Here is an 18,751-nt window from a genome sequence, read left to right as displayed (position 1 = left end):
GTCGTTATCGATAATGCGAGTTCTATTATCCGTATCGATAAGCCTGGGTTTCTTTATTTATCAGATACTTTCTATATCACAAGAGTATGGAATTCATTCGGTCTTGTTATGAATTTGTATTAGCGTTATAAACTATTGGGTTTCTAATAATCATATGCTTTCCAGTTTCTTTCACTTCCCAACAAGGATCGAACCCATAAACGATTTCTAATGACTTACCATTTTTATCAGCAATCCCACACAGATTTATTGCAATAAATTATATTAATGGATACGGTATCCAAAAAGTAAAAAACAGCAAGAGGTTTAAAAATATATCTTCTTGTTCTGGCAAACACAAAACAATTAGAGTTAAAATTAAAATTGCATACGACTTATTTACATACATACAAATTGAGATTTAAGAGCCAGCATAAGACTTGCGAAGGAATATTGTTAGATTGCGAATTTATTTAATTTTATTGTACTGTGTGCGTCACCTGACACACGCCCGTGTTTTAGCCAATATAAACTGGATGCCAATGGCTAGCGACTTAAGGAGTATATCTAAGAAACTATCGTATCTTCAAATGCGTCTGCTGGTGCTTTTTCAAGTGGTCGCTCCTCACGAATCGGCGACAGCACTGCGGACAGGCGTAGGGCTTCTCGCCTGTGTGCGTTCGTATGTGCCGGTTGAGGTCGTCCTGCCGCTTGAACCGTTTCTCACACTGCCGGCAGCGGAAGGGCCGATCCTGAACAAACTGCGGCATCCCGTAGGTGCCGGGTCCGTCCGCAGGCGGTAACTGAGATAGGGTATTTACAATTTCGTCGGCCGGCTCATATTTTACCTCGGGCTTAGCCTGGTTAAGGAAAGATGGCAGCTGGCTCTGATTCTGGCTCTGACTTTGTAGCTGGTGCTCCGGAGCTACGATCTGGTACTTGTCACTGTGCTCTGGCCGCTCCAGCTTAATCTTAAGCGGTTTGTGCTGACAGTCAACAATGTCCGCGGGTTGCTGGTGTTGATGCTGCTGATGGTGGTGCTCCATTCCCTGATCGCCGCAGCCAACCATCGCGGCCATGAAGTGGAAGCCCGAATCCGACTCCGACTGGGAGTGCTTTTTGGAGGGCTTGAGCCGCACCCCGCCACTAGGCACTGATCTCTTCGGCGTGCTGCCCTTTAGCTGGCGGTCGTGGGTGGCCAGGTGCTTGGTGAGGTGGTCGCTTCGCGAGAACTTTTTGGTGCACTGGATGCACTCGAAGGGCTTCTCTCCGGTGTGCGTCCGTAGGTGCCGGTTGAGCTCGTCGGAGCGCGTGAAGCCCTTGCCACACTTGGGCTCGCTGCAGACGAAAGGTTTGATGCCCGTGTGCCAGGTGAGGTGGGACCGCAGGTGGGAGCTCTTGCCATAACTCTTTGTACAGTTGTCGTAAGGGCAGACGAACTTGCGCTTAGGATCGGAGGCGTGTGGCACGGCCATTAGTTTTACGCTGGGCATGATGCGAATCTTGGAACTTCCACTACCTCCATATGGTGAATCCTCTTCCTGCTCAGTCTCAACTCCATGGGGCACGTTCTCCAAATCCTGTCCGTCATGCTTGAGGTCCCCGAAAATAGTGGAGGCCCGTAGTATCATATCCGACGCCTGCTCGTGAATGTTTGCACCGCTTAGCGTGGGAAACGCTGGTGGTGGTTTCATGGGTTCTATGGGCGTTGATGTCGTCAGCATTTGGGGTGTGGGCGTGTTAGATATTACTTGTGACATTGCGCTTACGTTCGGGGTTCAGTCCGGCGGAGCTAAAGTGTCTGAAATCGTAAATGGAGGTGCTGTAGAGCTCGAATCGCACTGCCCCTTGTTTAATTACCCAATTTGTGTTTATCCAAAGCTAAACTCCTGCACAGGAAACTGCGTTCAGTGGGCGTCGGCCTCGGATTTATCAGTTTTTTGGTCCCTCGTCACCATAGCCAGCACGGATAACGGTCTACATTCCCTTTGGGTGCTCCACACACATTTTCCAATTGTTTTCGGCCCGCGCGAATGCGTATTCCAGCAGATTTACTTATTTTACTTTATTTTATTTATATACTGAAGTACATCTATTTAATTGCGATGAGATATATCGACTAGTCGATAAGTGCAAAAGATGCGACTAAATGGGTTCGTGAGTGGAACTATTGAATGAATACTCAGTTCAGTTTGTTTCGGTAGTTATAATTTGCTATATGCTTTGAAGAAAAAAATTTGACAATAATATTGTCTATATTATAAAAAATATATGATCAATAGGTAATTAAATAATTAAATATATTTTAAAACTATTTGCTAGCTATACGATTTGCAAAAATACTGAAAATACTATCTTTTGGTATTTTGCTATCGATGACCGTAACATATTCGATGATAACTTTTGCTCATCTCTATCCTGCACTATAGTAAATAAATGCATTTTAAGTAATTGATAATAATTTGCTAAAATGCAAAACAACTCAGAGGAAGCGGGTGATTTTCAGTTGACAAAAAGGCAGGGTCGCCAGCGAAGGAAGCAGACAATTTGGACGCGCGATAAGATCGCCAAACTAATTGAACTTTACCGATCATCGGATTGTTTATGGAACCATTACTCGGATTTATATAAAAACAAGGATTGTAGAGCAAAGGCCATTGATACCATTTGCGCGGCCGTCGGAATAACAAAAAACGACTATGGCAAGAAAATACACAACCTACGCAACCAATATAACTCGGAACTTAAAAAATTGGAGCGACGCCTGGAGGTATCAGAAAGTACTTCGGCGGAAAAGATCTGTCGCTGGGAGCACTTTAAGTCCCTGATGTTCCTACGTTCCGTTATAGAACCCCGACCAGGATATCAGCAGGGTCCCCAATGCAAAGTAAAAGCGGATCCTAATGTGTAACCCATAAGTTTGCTTAACTTATTCCTATTTTGTAGAAACCAAACACAAAGCTGGACTTTAGCAACGCCGAGCCGGATTTGCCAAAACAGAGCCAATCCTCAATAGAAAACTTGGAATCAATGATTTTAGATAACGATGCAGAAATTGTTGAGCTACCAAAGCTCAACGAACCCATTCCCGCGCCAACGGAAACTGCGCTGACCGTCAAGTTATCAGCCCCAGGTCGGGTAGCAGAAGCACCCACTGTTATAGCTCCTGTCCATGTCCCACCAAGTCGTCGCGACCAATGGGATGCCTTTGGGGAATTAATCGCCAGTGAATTTCGCAACCTGAACTCTGAAATTTCGCGCAAGAGGCTAAAGCGGAAAATCATGCAAGTAATGCTGGAAGTCGGGGAAGAAGATGATTTGGAGTACCCAATCACAAACAGTTGATTTGAGTATAAAGTATAAAGAGCACATGTTGTACATATTAATAGAGTAGACCTCTTTAAATTTAAATATTTAGTATATTCAGCACACAGACCACTCAAAGAGCATTGAGCGCAAGACAATTTGTATGTACATTTTAAGCCCTATTCAAAACAAAACGGGAGTGGACAAAACTCCGCCTTTTTAAGCAATCGAAAAACAAACTTGAATTTGCTACTGGTAATTAATTTGCATATTTATTCGGTAGAGGGAGATACATTGAATCAATGGGACCTAATATTACGGAAACAACAATCCAAGGATTACGTCAATTGCTGTTGGAAATTCTTGAAGGGCTGTGAAAAAGCACTAGTTTCAACAGATTATAGGCAGATGTGAGATTTGTCAGAACTTAAAGTCCTTTATTGCCTGTGGCAGATCAGGTAACTTTATGTCCTTGATCTGTTGCGGAATGTTCATACTCTTCACGGCGCTCACAGCTCGAGCAGGAGCAGCCGAAATTCCGGCCTCCTGCTTGACGATCTTGTTCTGCTCCTCGATCCTGGCCATTATGTCGTTCATATTGGTCTGTAGGACCATTCCGCCCATTACCAGTTCTAAAACAATGCTAAGATTACTCAAACTGTACGGTTTATATGAGCTATATTCCAAACCTGATAGTATGTGGTGGACGGCATCGGCGTGAAATATTAAGTCCAGCTCACAGACATTTTCGAAACACTTATCGAGGGTTTCCACAAAGACCTGTATCAAATCAAGGATTCCTAGTTCGCTTTCTGAGGAGTCGACGCAGAATACAAAGTACAGCGTGGCATAGTGCCGATAGATGAGCTTATAATCTGATCCGCCAATTAAGCTAAGGAACGAAAGTTGGTACAAAGTATTCCGGAAATAATTCCTAAGAATTACTCACCTTCCGCCCTCCAGAAAGTTACAAACATTATCGTCCCGCTTGGAAACCAGCTGAAAAGTCTCCTTGATTATTTGTTGCTGAAGGCTTTCATCCTAAAAAGAAAGTTTAAGATTGTGGGGATCCTGGTTATATACCCAAGCACTTACGAAATACTGATAGAATTTGGACAGCCTCGGCTTTCCATGATTATTAAATACAAGTATAGCTTTTATCATCTTAATTTCTTTGATAAATATAAAATGTTGTTTAAACTGCCAGCTGTTTTACTTTTTGACGAGGGCTGCAAAATCAATGCTTGGTATGTCTTTTATGATATCGATATTTTGAGTACTCACGGTTTAATTTATTAAAGTTAAATTTAAAAATCTTGTATTTAATGGCTTTCACAAGTGCTAACATATTTGTAAATAATTATACTTAGACAGTTTTACCAATTTGAATTGTCCGTAGGTTTTGTTATTTTTATAATAATTGCCCATCTCTAATACTAGTAACCTCGCGGTCCGCATATTGTTTATTTATTATTTTAATAATAATATGAATATTTTAACTAAAGTAAACTTTACTAGCAGGTATTATTGAATTTGCGTTGGAATATATAAGTGCTAAACCTATTTTTTTCAGGGTGAGCTCGGTTTTAAACAAAGAAGTAAAGCAATATGGAAAACAGTTCATGTTTGATACAAAAGAAGATACATCTTGGAGTTCCGATGAGGTATTTGAGTTTGTTCAAAATAAAACAAGATGTTTTACTTAAAATAAAAACAGCGTACATTTCAGCTAACTCCTTAAATTCTTAACGTTTTTTCTAGGGAACCCCCCAATGGATTATTTTGAGTTTTGAAGAACCACAAAACATCACTGGATTCTGTTTTCAATTTCAAGGAGGATTCGCTGGTCTGAAATCCGAAATAATTATGTTCTCCTCTGACGGAGCCCATCTACATCAAGAACCATTTTATCCAGAAGATATTAACTCCCCTCAGCTCTTTCAAATTAAAGATTCAGCCCGGCAAAAAGATTGCTCTAAGATTAAGTTTGTCTTCGAGTCTAGTACAGATTTGTTTGGTAGAATCATTGTTTACAATCTCCAGCTGTTAAGCTAGCCATATTTTAGTATAAAAATGTATGTGTACAAACTCTGTTCTTATCAACTTATACAAAAATGAACAATTATCTTTACATCAAAAATTATTGATACATTATTGGGTGGGTCCCGGCTATCAGCTAAATTTGTGGACTCACCCTGACTCTGCGGAAATTTAGTAGGTATCAATTCCATTAATTTTATTCAAACAGGGTAAGCCCATTAAGGGATAACGAGAGCGGAGTGTCTGTTTTGTTTGTCCAAATTCCCAGACAAATAAACTCACGAACGACAATATTAATTTGTACCTATTTTTCAAATTTGACATTGGGATAACTTTCAAGGAGACTTCTTCCGTGCTATTCCCCAATTAGAATACCATTTGCATGTCTGGACTTCGTTCGTGAAACATGCAAATTCTTATCTAAGGTGACACTTCAACCAAAGTCTTATCACCCCTTGTATTGTCATTAATCAGCTTTACCCATTCCAATACAAAATTACATCATTTATATTGCACCAAAACCATTGTTTATTTGTCCAAAACCACAAAGTTATGTTTAGGCATATCTTAATATTTCGAATGCTTCGGTTAGACTCCTTTTATAAGAGGATACTATGCTGCAACGGAGATTTCCAACCTTGGGCAGTTGGGAATTCCACATTCGAGGTCGGGTGACGCATCCTGGTGCCAGCAGCTCTCCGAGTTACAGAACATGCATCCATTGGGCGAAAGCGGGACGTTTGTCGAGAGGTCCACCATTTCCCACACTTTCTTCAGATCGGTAACCAGGGCATTCATCATTTCGAAAGTGTGGAAAGGAGTGGGGGCTAGCCTGAGTTTCTCCTGACCGCGGGCTACTGTTGGGTAATTAATTGACTGCAAGTAGTGTCCAAATTGTTCGATCAGCACGTTTGAGATTTGACTGCTTTTAAGAGGGTCGCCGATTTTGATGGGAATGATGTGACTTGGTGTTTCTTCGACGGGAAAACCTAAAACGGAGAATATAATATAGTCAGTAAACAGAAAGTAATGGCGCAGATATATATAGCCAACGTTTTAAATAAAACGAAAGTGCGAAAATAACCTTAAATTCGGGTTACATAAAGTCTAAAATTACACCTTACCTTCTCTTTTCAGCAAGTTCTTTAGGTACGAGACGTTGCGCTGGTGCATGTGTCGCAATTGACGACCTTCCTCCGATGCCAAGATATTGACAGCCTCCAGTGCGCCACAAAGCACAGTGGGCGGCAGCGAGGTGGTGAAGATGAAGCCAGCCGCATACGATCGGATCATGTCGACCAGCTTATCGGACCCAGCTATGTAACCCCCAATGTTACCGAACGCCTTGCCCAAGGTTCCCGATATGATGTCCATTTTGTGCAGCACACCCTCTTGTTCACCGACCCCGGCACCATGGTCGCCGTACAATCCCACGGCGTGCACCTCGTCGATAAACGTGATGGCCCCGTGCTCATGGGCCACGTCCAGCAGCTCTTCGAGCGGGCAGATGGCCCCCGTCATGGAATGTACTGTCTCAAATGCCACGATCTTGGGCGTGCTTTTGTCCGTCTGCTTAAGTAGCTTGTGCAAGTGGTCCACGTCGTTGTGCCGGAAGATGTGCTTGGGCACCCCGCTGTTCCGTATTCCCATTATCATGGAGGCGTGATTGCCCGCATCGGAGAAGATCTGGCAGCCTGGTAGGAGCTTGGCGAGCGTGAACAGCGTGGAATCGTTGGCCACGAAGCACGAAGTGAACAGCAGGGCAGCCTCCTTCTGGTGGAGCTCGGCCAGCTTTCGCTCAAGGCGCTCGTGGTGGAGCGAGTTGCCCGAGATGTTCCTGGTGCCGCCAGCACCCGATCCGTGCATATTGAGGGCCTCCTGAACGGCCCTTTTTACACTCGGATGCGCGGACATGCCCAGGTAATCGTTGGAGCACCACACCGTGATGGGCTTCTCCGTCCGCTCCGAGTACTCCAGCGCGTGGGGAAAGAGCCCGTCGCCAGCCAGACGATTGACCTTCTTGAAGACCCTGTAGGAGTGGTCGCGTTTCTTTTTCATGATCTGCTCGTTGAAGAAGCGCTCGTAGGGAAAGGTCTCCGAGGTCGCTTTTCCAGGGTCAGCAGATGCGGGTTTTGCGTCAGCAACGAACGCATTAGCATTAGACCCCGTCGAGTAAGACCTTGTAACACTTGGGGCGACGAGTGAAAGTTTTTTCTCGCCCGCACTCAAGGTCTTGCCAACCACGGGGCAATGCATCCCGTAGGATTGGCATAGCGTCTCCGCGTAATTGCGGACGAAGTTGGCGGTGAAGCGGTTCAGGAAGGGACACTGCATGACGAGACGATTTTCCACTTTTGAAGACCCGACCTAAATCAGCGAACTTTGAAAGTGAAGTGAGGTGTTTCGTAAATTATGCAAGAAGTGTGATTGCGGAGGTGTGATAAGTGTGGCCAAAGCGGCCGAATATCAAGAGCCCTCAATTTGTACCAGCTGACTTTCAAAAAAAATACTAAGCATTAGTTTCTGCTTCTAACGGTTTTTTTTGTCCTTAAGGGGAAGTCCCGTTTAGTGGACCCAAAAATATCATTTATTTGAATTTTTAATTGTAAATGCAAAAACATATTTTATTATTATTTAGAGAGAAATAGTTTTTATTTCAGTGCAATTGAAGGCAGTACATAAAATTAATTTTGCGAATGACGAAAACTAATAAAAATATGTTGAGAGAAAGTAGTTAGTTTAATTTATGTATTACGTTACAGTATTAAACAAAATTGTTGAAACTTTTTTGATATAGTTTTCAAAATAGCTAATTTGTTTTGACAAACGTTTCATCATCCACAATTTTAAAATTGTCCTCCCTAAAGTGGAGCAAGTTCTCATTGAAACACTTGCTGCTTTCGTTATGTAACTTTGTCATAACTGCTTTAATGTTTTTTACTCCAGCAGTTTCCGCCAGGTCCGAGAAATAGTTAATCTTGAAACGAATAAAGATTTGATTGAAGTACATAATATTTAAGTAAATGTAAATTATTCTTACTTGTTTAGGACCGAGCATATGAGCATGACGTTTCCTGTAGCCCGCTTCCCAAAGCTTGGCCATTTTTCCTTGGGTGTCCTTCTGCATTTCCTCTGTCGATGGCAGCTTATTGCATCCGTTGTAGTAGCTCATGATAAACCTAGCTTGAATGTCCATCATTTGGGCGGCACAGACGTAGAACGGCAAACCAATCAACGCCATCGATGGGTTTCTTATGTTAATGCACTGCTTATACAACTCCTGAACGTAGTTGTCCTCGACATAGATCCCAGAATTAACTGTCAGAAATGGGAAGGCATACTTATATCCTGTGCAAAAGAAAATAATGTCGAACTGCTCGTAGGATCCATCTACAAAAACGGCTCCCTTCTCATCCAGTTCCCGAACATCGGGTTTCTGCTGCACATTGTCAAAGAATATGTTTTCTCCAATATCAGTCAAGTGGTGACTTAAAGTAACTCGTTCCGCCGATCGGGAAATGATATTAGATAGGTCCATGCCACTTGGCCCAGCTCCAATAACAAGAACCGATTTACCTTGGTTTTAAATGAAATAAATCAGAATGTCTTCTTATTTTGCATGTGCCCTTATAATTACCTTCAAAAACTTCTCTACTTCTGAAATCGTGGCTGTGCATGTAACTGCCCTTAAAACGATTCATATTTGGAATTTTACTATAGTTTGGGGTGTGGTAATGCCCGTTTGCCACCATAACCTTATCGAAGTATTGGAATTCAATCTTGTTTGTAACAACATCTTTGAACAGGACCTGCAGACGGTTTGGTTAGAAATTGGTTAATTTATTTGACTATTTAACTTACCTGCCACTTGGAATTCCTTTGCACAACTCGAATAACATAGGTGTTAAACTTTATATGCTTTTTTAGTTCAAAGTGGTCGGCGTAATGGTTAAGGAAATCACAAATTTCGTCGGATCTTACATAGGAAGCTTCCTGTTGGCCAATTTCAAAGTCCGGAAAACCCATGACTTCCTTGGGAAGATTAGTGCTATTTTCGAATATACCCAAAAGTAATTGGTGTCGTGAAAGGTTTGGGAAAATAATGCCTACCGTAAATTTTTGTACATGCTGCTGTGAACATCGATGCCATTAACAACACCTGTTGCCTCATTGTAAACCCAGGTTCCGCCGATTCGGTCAGATAGTTCAAATACAGTCGTCCGAAAGCCGTTCTCAATGGAGTGTCGGGCACAGCAAAGGCCTGCTGTTCCAGCCCCAATAATGCATACGCTTATCATGTTACAGTTTATTATTATTAATTGTTTTTACGTGCGATACGCCGGAATCGCTTTCTTCACTCCGATTGCCTTAACGAAACTGAGGATCGCATCGTGATGAACTTTATGGCTTCCTCAACTTGTTATGCCCCTAGAAAAGTGGGGTACTTGGATTTGTATGATAACTATGAATTTTAAAATTTTAAATGGAAGCTAAAAAAGTTATAATAATTAATAAAAGAGTATGTACTAGTCGCAATTTAGTCAGATCACTTGGTTACTGATAACATTATTAAGCACAAGGCACTTTTTCGTCAGATCTCTATACCTGTTTTGCTTTATATACCCTTGCAGAGGGTATTTTAATTAATTAAAATTATTTTAATAAGGTAGATATTTTCGACGCTATAAAAAATATATTCTTAATCAGCTTCCTTGGGTGAGTTGATATAGTATGCTTCTACACTATTTTCGAGATCAGTTTTCAACATTTTTGATAAGGGGTTACATCATCCATTTTGGCGAAAAATCGACCAAAATGAAAATTTTGAGCTGTGAATGCCACTCGATTGGAAATTTTACAACCAATTCAACGAGGTATGACATTCCAACAGCAAACCATTTTTTCCCAGGTTTTTAATCAAAAAACCGAAATAAAAGTGCACTTTTCCGGATCTCCGGTTTTCGGCATTTTTGATAAGGGGTTACATCATCCATTTTGGCGAAAAATCGACCAAAATGAAAATGTTGAGCTGTGAATGCCACTCGATTGGAAATTTTATAACGATTTCAACGAGGTATGGCATTCCAACATGTGACCATTATTTCCCAGGTTTTTGATCAAAAAACCGAAATAAAAGTGCACTTTTCCGGATCTCCGGTTTTCTGCATTTTTGATAAGGGGTTACATCATCCATTTTTGAGAAAAATCGACCAAAATGAAAATTTTGAGCTGTGAATGCCACTCGATTGCAAATTTTACAACGAATTGAACGAGGTATGACATTCCAACAGCAAACCATTTTGTCCAATGGTTTTTCATTTTTCATTATCATATTTTGTCATCAATATTTGGTGTGACTGCAAGGGTGTTTAGACTTCGGTTTGGTCAAGTTAGCTCGCGTTCCCGTTTGTTAATAGGTTTACGGTTTACACACAGATGAAGCAACCACATATATTTATTTTATTGATATTTATTTTGCTGATAAGGGTACAAGCATAAAACAATATTCGCTACTGAGACCGTAGTCTGCTCGTTTGGTTCTATAGGTGAAGGTATGCGATTGGCAGATCAGGATCAGCATTGTATGTATAGAAAATTTTCGTGGATAATTGTGCCGGGTTTCTGTATCGTCTTCAATGTTATTCAGGATTTACTAGTTGTCGTCTTCTGGCTTTTAAGCTCACCAATGAGGAGTTATTTTGGGCGCTTACTTAGAAGTATTCATAAGTAATAAGTTATAAGTTAGAAGCTATAAATAAATCCATATTTATATTTTAATATAATAAATAAAGCTATTCTCTTTTTTGGAAGAGTAATTTAAAAAGTTAATATATAGTTAGCATAAGTTCAAATAAGTATTTTAAATATAAAAACATACATTTTATTTTATCTACAAAAACTATAAAAATAAAATTTGTATTTTTGTGTGCACACAAAAAATCAATTGAAATAACATTTGACTGTTTCACGACGAATAATTTCAAAGAAAACATAAATAAAAAATGAACGTTTCTCCAATAAATAAGACTCCACCCCCAGTAAAAGTTTTCCATATTTATTTTTTTTATAAAATCGTCTTTATTCAAATTATTTATTTAAGGAACATATAGGTCTAAGTTAACAATATGACTAGGAGTCATTCAGGAGATCAGGATCAGCATTCTCGGGGAAGTTTCCGTGGATAATTGGGCCGGATTCAGCAGTCGTCGTATCCTTCCGTTCCACCTTACCATCGAACATTTATATTAGTCGCTTATTATTGTTAATAAATAAACCTTTGATTACTTGGTTAAATAAATAAATTAAATGTGATTTCCCTATAATATTAGTAAAACTATTTACCTATACAATAAATAATAAATTAAGCTAATTTAATATTTACATATATGTACTAATAAGTTAAGTTAATATATAGTTAGGATTACCTCATAAAAACCACACTAATAAAAACAAAATTTACATAGCGAATTTGGTTTTTTTATTGGAATATGAATTCAGGCTTATAAAAGAAAGCAAAGATTCCTTGCTTTTAGCAAAACTTGAATGTTTGAGCTGGGAATGACACTTGGTTGGAAATTTTGTAACGAATTCAACTAGGTATGCCATTCCAACAGCAAACCATTTTTTCCAAGGGTTTTGATCAAAAAACCGAAATAAAAGTTGATTTTTCCGGATCTCCGGTTTTCGGCATTTTTGATAAGGAAAAATCGACCAAAATGAAAATGTTGAGCTGTGAATGCCACTCGATTGGAAATTTTATAACGATTTCAACGAGGTATGGCATTCCAACATGTGACCATTATTTCCCAGGTTTTTGATCAAAAAACCGAAATAAAAGTGCACTTTTCCGGATCTCCGGTTTTCGGCATTTTTGATAAGGGGTTACATCATCCATTTTGGCGAAAAATCGACCAAAATGAAAATTTTGAGCTGTGAATGCCACTCGATTGGAAATTTTACAACCAATTCAACGAGGTATGACATTCCAACAGCAAACCATTTTTTCCCAGGTTTTTAATCAAAAAACCGAAATAAAAGTGCACTTTTCCGGATCTCCGGTTTTCGGCATTTTTGATAAGGGGTTACATCATCCATTTTGGCGAAAAATCGACCAAAATGAAAATTTTGAGCTGTGAATGCCACTCGATTGGAAATTTTACAACCAATTCAACGAGGTATGACATTCCAACAGCAAACCATTTTTTCCCAGGTTTTTAATCAAAAAACCGAAATAAAAGTGCACTTTTCCGGATCTCCGGTTTTCGGCATTTTTGATAAGGGGTTACATCATCCATTTTGGCGAAAAATCGACCAAAATGAAAATTTTGAGCTGTGAATGCCACTCGATTGGAAATTTTATAACGATTTCAACGAGGTATGGCATTCCAACATGTGACCATTATTTCCCAGGTTTTTGATCAAAAAACCGAAATAATAGTGCACTTTTCCGGATCTCCGGTTTTCGGCATTTTTGATAAGGGGTAACATCATCCATTTTGGCGAAAAATCGACCAAAATGAAAATTTTGAGCTGTGAATGCCACTCGATTGGAAATTTTACAACCAATTCAACGAGGTATGACATTCCAACAGCAAACCATTTTTTCCAAGGGTTTTGATCAAAAAACCGAAATAAAAGTTGACTTTTTCGGATCTCCGGTTTTCGGCATTTTTGATAAAAATCGACCAAAATGAAAATGTTGAGCTGTGAATGCCACTCGATTGGAAATTTTATAACGATTTCAACGAGGTATGGCATTCCAACATGTGACCATTATTTCCCAGGTTTTTGATCAAAAAACCGAAATAAAAGTGCACTTTTCCGGATCTCCGGTTTTCGGCATTTTTGATAAGGGGTTACATCATCCATTTTGGCGAAAAATCGACCAAAATGAAAATTTTGAGCTGTGAATGCCACTCGATTGGAAATTTTACAACCAATTCAACGAGGTATGACATTCCAACAGCAAACCATTTTTTCCCAGGTTTTTAATCAAAAAACCGAAATAAAAGTGCACTTTTCCGGATCTCCGGTTTTCGGCATTTTTGATAAGGGGTTACATCATCCATTTTGGCGAAAAATCGACCAAAATGAAAATTTTGAGCTGTGAATGCCACTCGATTGGAAATTTTACAACCAATTCAACGAGGTATGACATTCCAACAGCAAACCATTTTTTCAAGGGTTTTGATCAAAAAACCGAAATAAAAGTTGATTTTTCCGGATCTCCGGTTTTCGGCATTTTTGATAAGGGGTTACATCATCCATTTTGGCGAAAAATCGACCAAAATGAAAATGTTGAGCTGTGAATGCCACTCGATTGGAAATTTTATAACGATTTCAACGAGGTATGGCATTCCAAAATGTGACCATTATTTCCCAGGTTTTTGATCAAAAAACCGAAATAAAAGTGCACTTTTCCGGATCTCCGGTTTTCGGCATTTTTGATAAGGGGTTACATCATCCATTTTGGCGAAAAATCGACCAAAATGAAAATTTTGAGCTGTGAATGCCACTCGATTGGAAATTTTACAACCAATTCAACGAGGTATGACATTCCAACAGCAAACCATTTTTTCAAGGGTTTTGATCAAAAAACCGAAATAAAAGTTGATTTTTCCGGATCTCCGGTTTTCGGCATTTTTGATAAGGGGTTACATCATCCATTTTGGCGAAAAATCGACCAAAATGAAAATTTTGAGCTGTGAATGCCACTCGATTGGAAATTTTACAACCAATTCAACGAGGTATGACATTCCAACAGCAAACCATTTTTTCAAGGGTTTTGATCAAAAAACCGAAATAAAAGTTGATTTTTCCGGATCTCCGGTTTTCGGCATTTTTGATAAAAATCGACCAAAATGACAATGTTGAGCTGTGAATGCCACTCGATTGGAAATTTTATAACGATTTCAACGAGGTATGGCATTCCAACATGTGACCATTATTTCCCAGGTTTTTGATCAAAAAACCGAAATAAAAGTGCACTTTTCCGGATCTCCGGTTTTCGGCATTTTTGATAAGGGGTTACATCATCCATTTTGGCGAAAAATCGACCAAAATGAAAATGTTGAGCTGTGAATGCCACTCGATTGGAAATTTTATAACGATTTCAACGAGGTATGGCATTCCAACATGTGACCATTATTTCCCAGGTTTTTGGTCAAAAAACCGAAATAAAAGTGCACTTTTCCGGATCTCCGGTTTTCGGCATTTTTGATAAGGGGTTACATCATCCTTTTTTTTCGAAAAATCGACCAAAATGAAAATTTTGAGCTGTGAATGCCACTCGATTGGAAATTTTACAACCAATTCAACGAGGTATGACATTCCAACAGCAAACCATTTTTTCCCAGGTTTTTAATCAAAAAACCGAAATAAAAGTGCACTTTTCCGGATCTCCGGTTTTCGGCATTTTTGATAAGGGGTTACATCATCCATTTTGGCGAAAAATCGACCAAAATGAAAATTTTGAGCTGTGAATGCCACTCGATTGGAAATTTTATAACGATTTCAACGAGGTATGGCATTCCAACATGTGACCATTATTTCCCAGGTTTTTGATCAAAAAACCGAAATAATAGTGCACTTTTCCGGATCTCCGGTTTTCGGCATTTTTGATAAGGGGTAACATCATCCATTTTGGCGAAAAATCGACCAAAATGAAAATTTTGAGCTGTGAATGCCACTCGATTGGAAATTTTACAACCAATTCAACGAGGTATGACATTCCAACAGCAAACCATTTTTTCAAGGGTTTTGATCAAAAAACCGAAATAAAAGTTGATTTTTCCGGATCTCCGGTTTTCGGCATTTTTGATAAGGGGTTACATCATCCATTTTTGAGAAAAATCGACCAAAATGAAAATGTTGAGCTGTGAATGCCACTCGATTGGAAATTTTATAACGATTTCAACGAGGTATGGCATTCCAACATGTGACCATTATTTCCCAGGTTTTTGATCAAAAAACCGAAATAAAAGTGCACTTTTCCGGATCTCCGGTTTTCTGCATTTTTGATAAGGGGTTACATCATCCATTTTTGAGAAAAATCGACCAAAATGAAAATTTTGAGCTGTGAATGCCACTCGATTGCAAATTTTACAACGAATTGAACGAGGTATGACATTCCAACAGCAAACCATTTTGTCCAATGGTTTTTCATTTTTCATTATCATATTTTGTCATCAATATTTGGTGTGACTGCAAGGGTGTTTAGACTTCGGTTTGGTCAAGTTAGCTCGCGTTCCCGTTTGTTAATAGGTTTACGGTTTACACACAGATGAAGCAACCACATATATTTATTTTATTGATATTTATTTTGCTGATAAGGGTACAAGCATAAAACAATATTCGCTACTGAGACCGTAGTCTGCTCGTTTGGTTCTATAGGTGAAGGTATGCGATTGGCAGATCAGGATCAGCATTGTATGTATAGAAAATTTTCGTGGATAATTGTGCCGGGTTTCTGTATCGTCTTCAATGTTATTCAGGATTTACTAGTTGTCGTCTTCTGGCTTTTAAGCTCACCAATGAGGAGTTATTTTGGGCGCTTACTTAGAAGTATTCATAAGTAATAAGTTATAAGTTAGAAGCTATAAATAAATCCATATTTATATTTTAATATAATAAATAAAGCTATTCTCTTTTTTGGAAGAGTAATTTAAAAAGTTAATATATAGTTAGCATAAGTTCAAATAAGTATTTTAAATATAAAAACATACATTTTATTTTATCTACAAAAACTATAAAAATAAAATTTGTATTTTTGTGTGCACACAAAAAATCAATTGAAATAACATTTGACTGTTTCACGACGAATAATTTCAAAGAAAACATAAATAAAAAATGAACGTTTCTCCAATAAATAAGACTCCACCCCCAGTAAAAGTTTTCCATATTTATTTTTTTATAAAATCGTCTTTATTCAAATTATTTATTTAAGGAACATATAGGTCTAAGTTAACAATATGACTAGGAGTCATTCAGGAGATCAGGATCAGCATTCTCGGGGAAGTTTCCGTGGATAATTGGGCCGGATTCAGCAGTCGTCGTATCCTTCCGTTCCACCTTACCATCGAACATTTATATTAGTCGCTTATTATTGTTAATAAATAAACCTTTGATTACTTGGTTAAATAAATAAATTAAATGTGATTTCCCTATAATATTAGTAAAACTATTTACCTATACAATAAATAATAAATTAAGCTAATTTAATATTTACATATATGTACTAATAAGTTAAGTTAATATATAGTTAGGATTACCTCATAAAAACCACACTAATAAAAACAAAATTTACATAGCGAATTTGGTTTTTTTATTGGAATATGAATTCAGGCTTATAAAAGAAAGCAAAGATTCCTTGCTTTTAGCAAAACTTGAATGTTTGAGCTGGGAATGCCACTCGATTGGAAATTTTATAACGAATTCAACGAGGTATGACATTCCAACAGCAAACCATTTTTTCCAAGGGTTTTGATCAAAAAACCGAAATAAAAGTTGATTTTTCCGGATCTCCGGTTTTCGGCATTTTTGATAAGGAAAAATCGACCAAAATGAAAATGTTGAGCTGTGAATGCCACTCGATTGGAAATTTTATAACGATTTCAACGAGGTATGGCATTCCAACATGTGACCATTATTTCCCAGGTTTTTGATCAAAAAACCGAAATAAAAGTGCACTTTTCCGGATCTCCGGTTTTCGGCATTTTTGATAAGGGGTTACATCATCCATTTTGGCGAAAAATCGACCAAAATGAAAATTTTGAGCTGTGAATGCCACTCGATTGGAAATTTTACAACCAATTCAACGAGGTATGACATTCCAACAGCAAACCATTTTTTCCCAGGTTTTTAATCAAAAAACCGAAATAAAAGTGCACTTTTCCGGATCTCCGGTTTTCGGCATTTTTGATAAGGGGTTACATCATCCATTTTGGCGAAAAATCGACCAAAATGAAAATTTTGAGCTGTGAATGCCACTCGATTGGAAATTTTACAACCAATTCAACGAGGTATGACATTCCAACAGCAAACCATTTTTTCCCAGGTTTTTAATCAAAAAACCGAAATAAAAGTGCACTTTTCCGGATCTCCGGTTTTCGGCATTTTTGATAAGGGGTTACATCATCCATTTTGGCGAAAAATCGACCAAAATGAAAATTTTGAGCTGTGAATGCCACTCGATTGGAAATTTTATAACGATTTCAACGAGGTATGGCATTCCAACATGTGACCATTATTTCCCAGGTTTTTGATCAAAAAACCGAAATAATAGTGCACTTTTCCGGATCTCCGGTTTTCGGCATTTTTGATAAGGGGTAACATCATCCATTTTGGCGAAAAATCGACCAAAATGAAAATTTTGAGCTGTGAATGCCACTCGATTGGAAATTTTACAACCAATTCAACGAGGTATGACATTCCAACAGCAAACCATTTTTTCCAAGGGTTTTGATCAAAAAACCGAAATAAAAGTTGACTTTTTCGGATCTCCGGTTTTCGGCATTTTTGATAAAAATCGACCAAAATGAAAATGTTGAGCTGTGAATGCCACTCGATTGGAAATTTTATAACGATTTCAACGAGGTATGGCATTCCAACATGTGACCATTATTTCCCAGGTTTTTGATCAAAAAACCGAAATAAAAGTGCACTTTTCCGGATCTCCGGTTTTCGGCATTTTTGATAAGGGGTTACATCATCCATTTTGGCGAAAAATCGACCAAAATGAAAATTTTGAGCTGTGAATGCCACTCGATTGGAAATTTTACAACCAATTCAACGAGGTATGACATTCCAACAGCAAACCATTTTTTCCCAGGTTTTTAATCAAAAAACCGAAATAAAAGTGCACTTTTCCGGATCTCCGGTTTTCGGCATTTTTGATAAGGGGTTACATCATCCATTTTGGCGAAAAATCGACCAAAATGAAAATTTTGAGCTGTGAATGCCACTCGATTGGAAATTTTACAACCAATTCAACGAGGTATGACATTCCAACAGCAAACCATTTTTTCCAAGGGTTTTGATCAAAAAACCGAAATAAAAGTTGATTTTTCCGGATCTCCGGTTTTCGGCATTTTTGATAAGGGGTTACATCATCCATTTTGGCGAAAAATCGACCAAAATGAAAATGTTGAGCTGTGAATGCCACTCGATTGGAAATTTTATAACGATTTCAACGAGGTATGGCATTCCAAAATGTGACCATTATTTCCCAGGTTTTTGATCAAAAAACCGAAATAAAAGTGCACTTTTCCGGATCTCCGGTTTTCGGCATTTTTGATAAGGGGTTACATCATCCATTTTGGCGAAAAATCGACCAAAATGAAAATTTTGAGCTGTGAATGCCACTCGATTGGAAATTTTACAACCAATTCAACGAGGTATGACATTCCAACAGCAAACCATTTTTTCA

The 18,751-nt window shown here is 38.6% G+C and overlaps 6 protein-coding genes across 6 annotated transcripts; 2 read left to right on the top strand and 4 right to left on the bottom strand.

Annotated features, from left to right (window-relative positions):
* Nucleotides 1–301: 301 nt before the first annotated feature.
* Nucleotides 302–2,109, bottom strand: LOC108053966 (zinc finger protein 778). The gene is made up of 2 exons (XM_017136701.2): nt 1,840–2,109; nt 302–1,780 (listed from the first exon to the last, which is right to left on the bottom strand). The coding sequence occupies exon 2, from the start codon at nt 1,737–1,739 to the stop codon at nt 555–557; it is 1,185 nt and encodes a 394-aa protein (XP_016992190.1). The 5' UTR covers nt 1,740–1,780; nt 1,840–2,109; the 3' UTR covers nt 302–554.
* A 277-nt stretch (nt 2,110–2,386) lies between these two features.
* LOC108053968 lies at nt 2,387–3,544 on the top strand. Its single transcript, XM_017136704.1, has 2 exons — nt 2,387–2,866; nt 2,926–3,544. Exons 1-2 carry the CDS (start codon nt 2,450–2,452, stop codon nt 3,322–3,324), a joined length of 816 nt encoding a protein of 271 aa, XP_016992193.1. The 5' UTR covers nt 2,387–2,449; the 3' UTR covers nt 3,325–3,544.
* Nucleotides 3,531–4,524, bottom strand: LOC108053969 (AP-3 complex subunit sigma-2). Its single transcript, XM_017136705.2, has 4 exons — nt 4,381–4,524; nt 4,235–4,326; nt 3,975–4,177; nt 3,531–3,917 (listed from the first exon to the last, which is right to left on the bottom strand). The coding sequence occupies exons 1-4, from the start codon at nt 4,447–4,449 to the stop codon at nt 3,706–3,708; spliced, it is 576 nt and encodes a 191-aa protein (XP_016992194.1). The 5' UTR covers nt 4,450–4,524; the 3' UTR covers nt 3,531–3,705.
* A 153-nt stretch (nt 4,525–4,677) lies between these two features.
* LOC108053970 (nuclear receptor 2C2-associated protein) lies at nt 4,678–5,418 on the top strand. The gene is made up of 3 exons (XM_017136706.1): nt 4,678–4,806; nt 4,859–4,949; nt 5,047–5,418. The coding sequence occupies exons 1-3, from the start codon at nt 4,772–4,774 to the stop codon at nt 5,338–5,340; spliced, it is 420 nt and encodes a 139-aa protein (XP_016992195.1). The 5' UTR covers nt 4,678–4,771; the 3' UTR covers nt 5,341–5,418.
* Nucleotides 5,419–5,829: 411 nt separating this feature from the next.
* LOC108053963 (5-aminolevulinate synthase, erythroid-specific, mitochondrial) lies at nt 5,830–7,766 on the bottom strand. The gene is made up of 2 exons (XM_017136699.2): nt 6,450–7,766; nt 5,830–6,314 (listed from the first exon to the last, which is right to left on the bottom strand). The coding sequence occupies exons 1-2, from the start codon at nt 7,657–7,659 to the stop codon at nt 5,938–5,940; spliced, it is 1,587 nt and encodes a 528-aa protein (XP_016992188.1). The 5' UTR covers nt 7,660–7,766; the 3' UTR covers nt 5,830–5,937.
* A 260-nt stretch (nt 7,767–8,026) lies between these two features.
* On the bottom strand, nt 8,027–9,683 carry LOC108053965 (senecionine N-oxygenase). Its single transcript, XM_017136700.1, has 5 exons — nt 9,436–9,683; nt 9,187–9,373; nt 8,963–9,134; nt 8,366–8,901; nt 8,027–8,302 (listed from the first exon to the last, which is right to left on the bottom strand). The coding sequence occupies exons 1-5, from the start codon at nt 9,621–9,623 to the stop codon at nt 8,135–8,137; spliced, it is 1,251 nt and encodes a 416-aa protein (XP_016992189.1). The 5' UTR covers nt 9,624–9,683; the 3' UTR covers nt 8,027–8,134.
* Between the last annotated feature and the right edge of the window lie 9,068 nt (nt 9,684–18,751).

Source organism: Drosophila rhopaloa, unplaced genomic scaffold (assembly GCF_018152115.1).
Source record: "Drosophila rhopaloa isolate 14029-0021.01 unplaced genomic scaffold, ASM1815211v1 contig_115, whole genome shotgun sequence".
Lineage (NCBI taxonomy): Eukaryota > Metazoa > Arthropoda > Insecta > Diptera > Drosophilidae > Drosophila > Drosophila rhopaloa.
The sequence above is the reverse complement of the archived record's forward strand: the minus strand, read 5'-3'. Positions and strand labels throughout refer to the sequence as shown.